Source organism: Panicum virgatum, chromosome 7N (assembly GCF_016808335.1).
Source record: "Panicum virgatum strain AP13 chromosome 7N, P.virgatum_v5, whole genome shotgun sequence".
Lineage (NCBI taxonomy): Eukaryota > Viridiplantae > Streptophyta > Magnoliopsida > Poales > Poaceae > Panicum > Panicum virgatum.
The window spans coordinates 25,796,845-25,805,737 of record NC_053151.1 but is presented as its reverse complement, the minus strand read 5'-3'; the positions used below and the strand labels follow the sequence as shown (position 1 = coordinate 25,805,737).

The 8,893-nt window shown below is 43.1% G+C and overlaps 1 protein-coding gene across 2 annotated transcripts; it reads left to right on the top strand.

The window, feature by feature from the left end:
* The first annotated feature begins 3,052 nt into the window (after positions 1–3,052).
* On the top strand, positions 3,053–8,480 carry LOC120682311 (proline-rich receptor-like protein kinase PERK9). Of its 2 annotated transcripts, none has more exons than XM_039964145.1 (7): positions 3,053–3,673; positions 5,620–5,784; positions 5,891–6,078; positions 7,064–7,274; positions 7,364–7,592; positions 7,693–7,846; positions 7,957–8,480. In XM_039964145.1, the coding sequence occupies exons 1-7, from the start codon at positions 3,271–3,273 to the stop codon at positions 8,239–8,241; spliced, it is 1,635 nt and encodes a 544-aa protein (XP_039820079.1). In that variant the 5' UTR covers positions 3,053–3,270; the 3' UTR covers positions 8,242–8,480. The 2 variants fall into 2 exon arrangements, with proteins under 2 accessions (XP_039820079.1, XP_039820080.1); XM_039964146.1 differs by having other exon boundaries at positions 3,054–3,673; positions 5,894–6,078.
* The last annotated feature ends 413 nt before the right edge of the window (positions 8,481–8,893 follow it).

The window sequence follows — 8,893 nt, the reverse complement described above, 5'->3', positions numbered from 1 at the left end:
AGGGTTTTCAAGGAGTTATTCGATTGATTACAAGACCACAAGAAGATCAAATTGATTGCAAAGACCACAAGAAGAAGAAAATTGATCAAGGGGGAGTGTTATGAAGAAATTAGAATTAGTGATCAATTTCTGTAATAGTTAATTTGATTAGTGATTAGGCGGTTACCTTTCATGAAAGGGCCATCACGAAAGGGCCAACTCCCGAAAGTGCCATGCCGAATTGGCATGTCCCTTCGGTCTCTCTTGGTCTTGTATATAAACAGTGATCTTCATCAATCAAGAGAATCAATCATTCCATTCACTTTCACTTCTAACAGCAGTGTGCCGTAAGTATGCTGTGAGATGTTGAGGTGTCATATTAACAATAGCAAATAAAAACATAAATGAAAATAAAAGTAAAAAAGACAAAATAAGTTTTAATGTGAGAAGAACAGATGCATGTGTATATATGGGGTGCTAGCCGGTGATCCCTCCGTCCTAAAAAAATTTAGACATGTTACTAATAGTAGTGAGAAATGGTCTCGCACTGTTCCTAATTAATCATAATTGTTCCTAGTTAATTATAGTAGTTGTGACTGAAAATCATGTTATTTATTTGGTTATCTGAATGCTTAATAAATGCATAAGCATTGAAACTAAAAAATAGCATGTCCTGAGTATTTGATTGGCTCCATGCAATTATATATATATATATGGTATTTCGCTCACTTCAAACTAAAAACACTTTTTGTGGGATAAAATTTAAACACTAAACAAACACTTCCATCTTCCCATCCCTTCCTCATCTCCTTCTACTGCATCGTTCTTCTTCAATACTGTTCTTCTTTTCTCTGGCTGTGAGCTCCACACCACTACCCTGCCCCTGCCCCATGTCCCACCTCCTACAGTGGACGACGGTGCTGCGGCTGCCCACAGCGCTCCCGCCGGCCTCTCCCACTGCTCGCGGTCGTCGGCGACAAACCCGCCCCTCCTCCCCCCAGCCACCCACGTGCGCCTCCACCGTGTCATTCCGGGCTTCTCTAGGGTTCTCCAGCTCTATCACCGGCAGCCGCAAGTTTTGTTGAAAAGACATCGCAAGGGATTTCATTCTTCATTATATTGTGCTTATGAGTTATGAGTTACGATATACTTTCTTCATTTTTATTTACGTATCGTATTAGTTTTGTCCTATGTCAAATTAACCAAATTTTCTCAAATTTTTAGAAAATATGATAACATTTATAATATCAATTTTATTTTATTAAATCCATCATGATATATATATTTTGATAATGCGTATATTTGATAATTAGATGTTGTTATATTTTTCTATAAACTTGGTTAAAGTTTAATAAATCTGATTTAAAACAAAGCTAATATGATTTTTTATTAAATATAAAAAATCAGAGGGAGCTCAGCCCATTCGGCATTCGCTCTCGTCCATTTTCGTCCAACTTTTTTTCCTGTGTGCCGCACGCGCCTGGGACGGGAATCTCTCAAATGTGCAAACTACTCTCTCTCTCTCTACATGTTGCTTCCGAATCAAGATGGGAACGGGCCGAGTCGACTCATTGGGCAGTTGGCCCAACCCATGAAAGCAAGGTCAATGGGCCACACGGTCTGGCCTCAAATCAGATAAAATTTCATAGGAGCCGGAGCCTAGTGACCCAATGGGCCAGATGGATCAGATCCAAAACAACTCTACCATTCCACCTAATCCCTAGTTCCATTCTACAATCCTACCTGATTTCTAGTTCCATCTGACGCACGGGAGAGAGACAGGCATGGAGGCGAGCGAGCTAGCTGCGGCAGCGGCGTCTCGGCGCGTCTTGCTGTCATCCGACGACCACGAATCCGCGCGCCGCGCTCCCCTCCAGCGGCTGTTCCGGGGTAAGCTTCTCCGGCCTCTATTTTTCTCTCGTGGTTGTCCTAGGGTTTGTTTGTAGGATTTCCATCTCTGTTCTTCTCCCGTGGGTATCTTGTATGTGACCGAACCTGAACTAGATCTTTGCATGCCCTACCTAGCTAACCCCAAGTGCAAAGGAGCAATTGGCCGCCGGACCAATGCGGAGAACGATTCTTCTTCTTCTCACTGGACACACAGCTTGCCTGGCCATAGTAGGGATCGAAGTAGTTGGTATACTGACAAGCCTGCACCAGATTGAATGTTCTGATGATGTAATCCCACTTCAACTTTGTTCGATCCTAGCTAGCTTGCTAGTACACTAGTTCCAAAGAATTCACCAACTGGTTTTGTGCAGCTAATACTCAGCATCGCATGGATTTGGTTCATGACATTATCGCTACTTTGGAAGTATTATTGTTTGTAGAGTTTTCAGCTAACACTAGATGATACTGTATTAGTTTTCATAATTTTGCACTCTAGCTTGCTCTTGGTTACACTTATTGATTTGTTGTATGCATATATAACTCCATTTATACTTTACTGCAACGCACTCCCTCCATATTGTAAAAAAAATCATTTTGAGTTTGTCTTAAGTCAAACATTTTAAACTTTGACCGTAAATAAATTCTTGTAAGTTGAGTTTGAAAATATAAAAGTGATACAAGTAGATTCATCTTGAAATGTAGTTTCATAAAAGCATATGTTGACTATATTTTATGAATCTTTTATAGTAAAAAGTTAGTGGTCAAAGTTGTTTTTGAAGATCGTGTCGATGTCCGACTTTCTTTACAATATGGAGGGAGTATGTTATGTCTGAATGAGTCGACTCATTATACCTATTGGGCCAATAAAACCATATATATAGATGATAGATTGGGTCGACTCGTGGTCTCACAAATTGGCCCTGCGGCCATAGGGGCAAGAAGGTCAGTCCCATCTACTTCCGAGGAATGCGACGCTGGGACAAGAGCCAAGTACGTTTCGATCCGGATCACGAGTGACCAGTATGCCCGTGTCGAGACTCGAGACCGTTGTGTCCGGTTCGCACGAGAGCTAGACGACGCTGCTGGCATGGCATGGCCGCATGGATAAGAAATTCTGTGGCGGTGACCGGCTATAGCTGCCACGAGCTGGCCTTCCGTCTTCGAGTTTGGAAATTGCCAAATTGGAGAACTACTAGCCTTCATTCTTCGCTTCTTCGAAAAAAAAAATATCTACTTGTAGTGCGTGTGCGTGGTCGTCGTCCATCCAGCGTCCAGCCGTCCTGGAGACCTGGAGTAGCCGCGCCATAGCCCGGCCGGTATCACTTGTCTCATCACAAACAGTTCGCCGTACGGCCGGGGATCCATGGCAAAGGAGATCAGGACGACGTGAATTGAAGGGCGATGATGGCCTCGCCGTCGCCGCACATGATGTTGTTGTTATTCCTCACATCAGCTCTACTAGCAGCAGCCGTGCGGCCAGCAACGAGCTCGTCGTCGCCGCCGCCGTCCGGCACCTCGCCGGAGCACGTACCGACCTTCTGCTCCGGGCAGGCTCCTGACTCCAACAACTCCTCCTCCTCCCTGGCTGTCGACGCCGTGTTCCGCGAGGACGAGTACACGGCGACCGTCGTGTTCAACGCGACCCCACCGCGTTTGCCTGCGCCGGCTGCACATCCTCCTCCCCTTGCGCCGCCCCCTGCCGGTCATACCCCACCACCGCGTTTGCCTCCGCCGGCTGCAGTACATAGTCCCCTTGCGCCCCCTGCAGGTTATTCGCCACGGCCTCCACCAGCCGCATCGCCCGGTAATATTTGCACTCCATGCATATCCTTACTCCCAACTGATTCTATTTTGTTAATCTCAAAAAGAATTGATTCTATTTTGTTTCTAATTTTCTCAATTTTTTATAAGTAATCTTGGTCAACTCAAATTAGAAAACGTTCTCATTTTATCTTTACGTATGTGATCTTTTTACTGCACAATGGGGAGAGGGTAGGAAACTGGATGCCAGAAAAGGAAAGCCGGCCGTGCATGTGGTCGCTAGGGATGGAAATGGGAAGAAAAATAGAAAGATGGATATCCAAAATAATAGAATCTGTTTCCATCCGAATTTGATCCGCTTCCATACCTAAGATGAAAACGGGGAGGAAACAAGATATCCGAAATATCCAAATCCATTTCAATATATACAAAATCCAATCCGCTTCCATCCTTACTTATTGCTGACCTTAGGAAAGCATTTACGATAAGGCGACGTGGAGAGAGGATGATAAGGGCAGTAATTGGTCTAAAAATTCTGAGAAATACATCAAAGAGGAAAGGGTCACTACTACAAAAATAGTCTTTTGTCCCGGTTCCATATGGCCATTTGTCCCGGTTTTGGAACCGGAATTCGGCCGCCGGGACAAAAGCGCTGGAGGCTTTTGTCCCGGGTGGTAGAACCGGGACAAAATGTCTCTCGCACTAAAAAATATTTGCGCCCTGCGGGATTCGAACCCAAGACCTATTGCCTAGCGCATGGCTTCCTTGCCAACTCAACTAAGTAGTACATGTGACTCAGTAAAGAATAACTCTCTTTTGAACTATCACGTGGAGGGGCCTTTTGTCCGGGTTGGTACCACCAACCGGGATAAAAGGGTCACCCTTTTGTCCGGGTTGGTACCACCAACCGGGATAAAAGGGTCACCCTTTTGTCCGCGTTGGTGTTACCAACCGGGATAAAAGGGGTTGGACCTTTTGTCCCGGGTGGAGCCACCAACCGGGACAAAAGGGGGGCCTTTTGTCCGGGTTGGTGGCTCCACCCGGGACAAAAGGCCCATGTCCCCCCGCTGGCCCGGCTAGCCTTTGGACCCGGGACAAAAGCCACCTTTTGTCCCGGGCCCAAAGGTAACCGGGATAAATGACTTGGAACAAAAGTCTATTCTGTAGTAGTGGGTAATAGTAATAAAATGAAACTGTAACAACATGATTCGAATATTGTGATTATACAGACAAACAAATAGTTGATTCACATGCATTCTAGTACTACCATTAGCTAGAGGTGGTGGCTGCGTACTACTCTCTCCATATCAAATTGTTAATCGTTTTATTTTTTCTAGGTGCATATTTTTTCTATTATGCATCCGGATATATGTTATGTCTAGATGCATAGAAAAATCTATGTATCTAGAAAAGCTAAAACAATTAGTAATTTGGGACGGGAGAGTATCATCTAGCTAGTCGTATATACGTGGTATGAAAATGAATATGCACAGCTACGTACTCCCTCACAAAAAGAATGCAACTCTCCGTTCAAACAAATTCAAGTTTGACCAAATTTATTCAAAATAGTATTAATATTTATGTTGCAAAATTAGTATTATTCAATTAATTATGTAATATATTTTCATACTAAATCTCCAAATAGACTTAATGTTAGTAATATTCTGTGTAAATTTGATCAAACTTAGAATTAGATGACTTCTTGGGAAGCGAGAATTGCATTCTTTTTGGAAGGAGGGAGAGTATGATTATATGGTGCGTGTATGTCTCTTATCATGCACTCTCTCAAGCTGGCAAAGCATGTCGTGATATTAACCGCTAGCTCCAGTCGGAACAACAACATTATTTCCTAAATGGGCGGAATATTTAAAAAGACAAATTCCATATCTTAAATAATGACTTCCGCGTGCTCTACTTCTAGGGAGAGGACCGGCTGCCAGATGAATTGAATAACTTTACCTCTGCTTAATTTGCTTTCTTTCTTTTTAGTTGAAACACAGCTCGCGCAACAAAGCCACGGGAAGAAGACGCCGAAGACACTCATAATGCTGATCCTTTCTATTGCAACCGGAATAGTGGTTATCACCGTCATCCTTCTTGTACACATCTGGTATCGTCGTCGAAAGCATTCAAATAAGATGCAACATGTCGTAGGTGATGATTCAAGCCAACATCTTTGTTCCTGTTTTCCGTCTGTCTTTTTATTTGCATTTTGGTATCGTTTTATGCCCCCTGCAGCCCCTGCTTTGATTTTGTCCAGCAGCTGGCATTCCAGGTGAGAACATGTATGACCAAGAAGACGGGCAATGGAGCATGGAAGATGAAGAGGACAAGGATGGAGAGAGAATGACCTGCCAACTCTACAGCTACCAAGTTCTTGAGGCTGCAACATGTCACTTCTCAAATAGAAACAAGCTAGGGAGTGGTGGATTTGGAACAGTGTACAAGGTGATTATCACATAAATATGCTTAATCATTTTTAGCGAAAAATTGTGAATTCCAAAGCACTATTTTATCTCTCTTATAATTTATAACAATTTAGCGGTATTTTTTTGAGGAAACAGGAGAGGATTATCCCCTACTGGTTATATCTTACTATTACTAATTGGATTGAAGCTTCCACATGAAGCCACCTAGGATCGTAGGTGGACACTCTAACAAAATAGAGAATTCTAGAAATTCTCACAAAAATTAAAAGCATCTGGCCATCAATCCGACAACTCTAATCATAATAGTCATTGGATCTGTTATTTTTTCTAATAAATTACTCACCTCTGCAATTATAAAAATAGACTAAAGTAATTTCCTAAATATGTATCAAAATTACCCACCTCTACCATTATAAAAGTCTAAATTAATCCCCTAAACTTCATGTAAATACCTAACTATGCCATTATAAAAATAATGCAAATAACCCCCTAAATTTGCATATAAATTTTCCAATTATGTTATTGTTAAATGTTAAAGTAATCCCTAAATCTAAATCTAAATTATGTAATTATAACAAAGTATTAAAATGCACCAACATAAAATTCTAAATTACTATTTCTATCATTATCAATGTAATATTTATGTATTGTTTATATAAAAATACTACTCATGACATGTGTCATCATGTATTCATGTGTGATAGAAGAGATAAGAATATCAATTCACAAATAAATGGTTCAATCAAATATATATCAAACACACATGGAGGTGTGATACAAAATAAAATCTATTGCAACTAGATAACGATAAATATATATTTAGAGTATGTGTTAGAATATTTAATAAATGATGAAAGAAGGCGTGAGACAGATAATTATAATTATTAGCTATAAGACTTAACTTTATATTAATTATAATTAGCCTGTGCGGGTTTATAACAACTTAGCATCATATTGTTGATTCTCTTTCACAAATAATGGAAGGGGATGTTTATTTGTCGCAGGGCATACTTGCGAACGGAAGAGAAGTGGCGGTGAAAAGACTCAGGGATTCCAAGCGGAACCTGCAAGAACTTGAGAGGGAGATCTCCATCGTGGCCACTTTGTGCCATAAGAACCTCGTTAGGTTTTTAGGGTACTGCTTCCAAGACGAAGGGAAGTTTCTCGTCTACGAGTATGTACCCAATAATAGCCTCGACAAATTCGGGTACAAAGGTGAGTTTAAGTAAACAAGTAAAAGTTTCTTATTAATTCTGGTACCAATGCAAGGAAAAAGATATAAATTTTGGCTTGCACTTTCTCAGCATGTTCCCAGTCACAGAAGCTAGAATGGGCTACATGGTTCAACATCATCTTAGGGGTCGCCCGTGGCCTCCAGTTTCTCCATGACAAGGGAATCATTCATAGAGATTTGAAGCCACACAATGTACTTCTCGATGAAAACGTCACCCCCAAGATCGCCGACTTCGATCTCATGAGGACGTACGATAAACAGAAGACCCACGAGAGCACGGAGAAGGTCGCCGGAACATTGTAAGTAGTTCATGCTTTCGAATTAGTTTCTTGAAATTTGATGAAAGGAATGAGATAAACCTTCAGTCTTGTAATAAACCTCTCGTTGTTCTGAATGAAGTGGTTACATAGCGCCTGAATGCACGTCCGGCCGGAAGTTCCTGCTGTCGATCAAGTCCGACGTGTACAGCTACGGCGTCCTGGTGCTGGAGGTCATCACCGGCCACAAGATCTACACGTTCGAAGGCCAAAAATCCGAAGGCCTCGTCGAATACGTGAGTAGCTAGTGCAGGGCAACTTCATTCCTTGCTGCCTATCTTGCATTGCATTTTTTATCAGCTTGGAGCCTTCGACGAATAGTAACTTTGCCTGGGCATGGTTGCAGGTGTGGCAGCACTGGGAAGAGAAGAGAGCAGGAGACATCATGGACGACGACCTGCTGGGCGTCGCGGGCCAAGAGCTCGCGGCGCGGCAGGCACAGAGGTGCGTGCACGTCGCGCTGCTCTGCGTGCAGTCAGATCGGTCAAGGAGGCCGACCATGGGGCAGGTCATCGCCATGCTGACAAGTGACGACGGCGGGATGGAGCTGCCAGAGCCGTCTCTGCCCGGGTACCTTGTCGTCGTCCACCCAAGGGCTCTGGTCCGGCTGCCATGTCTCGGGTATAGGTAGCTAGGGATGAAAATGAAAATGGTAATTTCGAAGTATCAGAAATCGTTTTCGAGATTTTATCGATTTTTGTGGCTAAACGGAAACTGTAGCGGTTACCGTGAAAACGGAAACAGAATCGGTAATGCAATCCGAAAATGAGAATGTTTTGCACTCTTCCGATCACTTTCGAAGATTACCATAGGATTTACTGTGGTGAATCTGATCTTCGGTAAAACAAATCGTCGTGTCCATTCTTGATTTGACACTTATTGTTCTGTAGCATTTTATTTGTGCTTCTGCTTCGATCTACTTGGGTGTGCCTTCTATGTGTGTAAGGACTTGTTAGAAATAATATCTGAAATCATATGCAGAGGCACCACATCAAGTTTGGGTCGTGCTAGAGCCACTGGCGGACCCAAAGGGTGGCCAGGGTATGCCGTAGCATACCCTAAGCCAGCACTCTCTATCCTAATGACTTCCCTCGTCAAGCTCTAGCCTAGAGCTTGAGGAGGGAAGTTCTTCAGGTTTTTCTGTGGTTTCTACTTGTGACCGGTCTGAACGTTTGGCTATCTGGTTAGCAGTTCTAAGTCCCCAACCGCATCGCTTGCCTCGTCGTGGCGTCCCCCGGCTCGCTGCCGGGTGGATGGAGTGCGCAGCATCCCCCGCCTGGCAC

Coding starts and splice junctions, on each gene's coding strand:
- LOC120682311 (XM_039964145.1), top strand. CDS start 3,271: ATGATGGCCTCGCCGTCGCCGCACATGATGTTGTTGTTATTCCTCACA. Junction 7,593..7,692: donor GAGAAGGTCGCCGGAACATT/GTAAGTAGTTCA, acceptor TTCTGAATGAAG/TGGTTACATAGCGCCTGAAT. Junction 7,847..7,956: donor CCGAAGGCCTCGTCGAATAC/GTGAGTAGCTAG, acceptor GCATGGTTGCAG/GTGTGGCAGCACTGGGAAGA.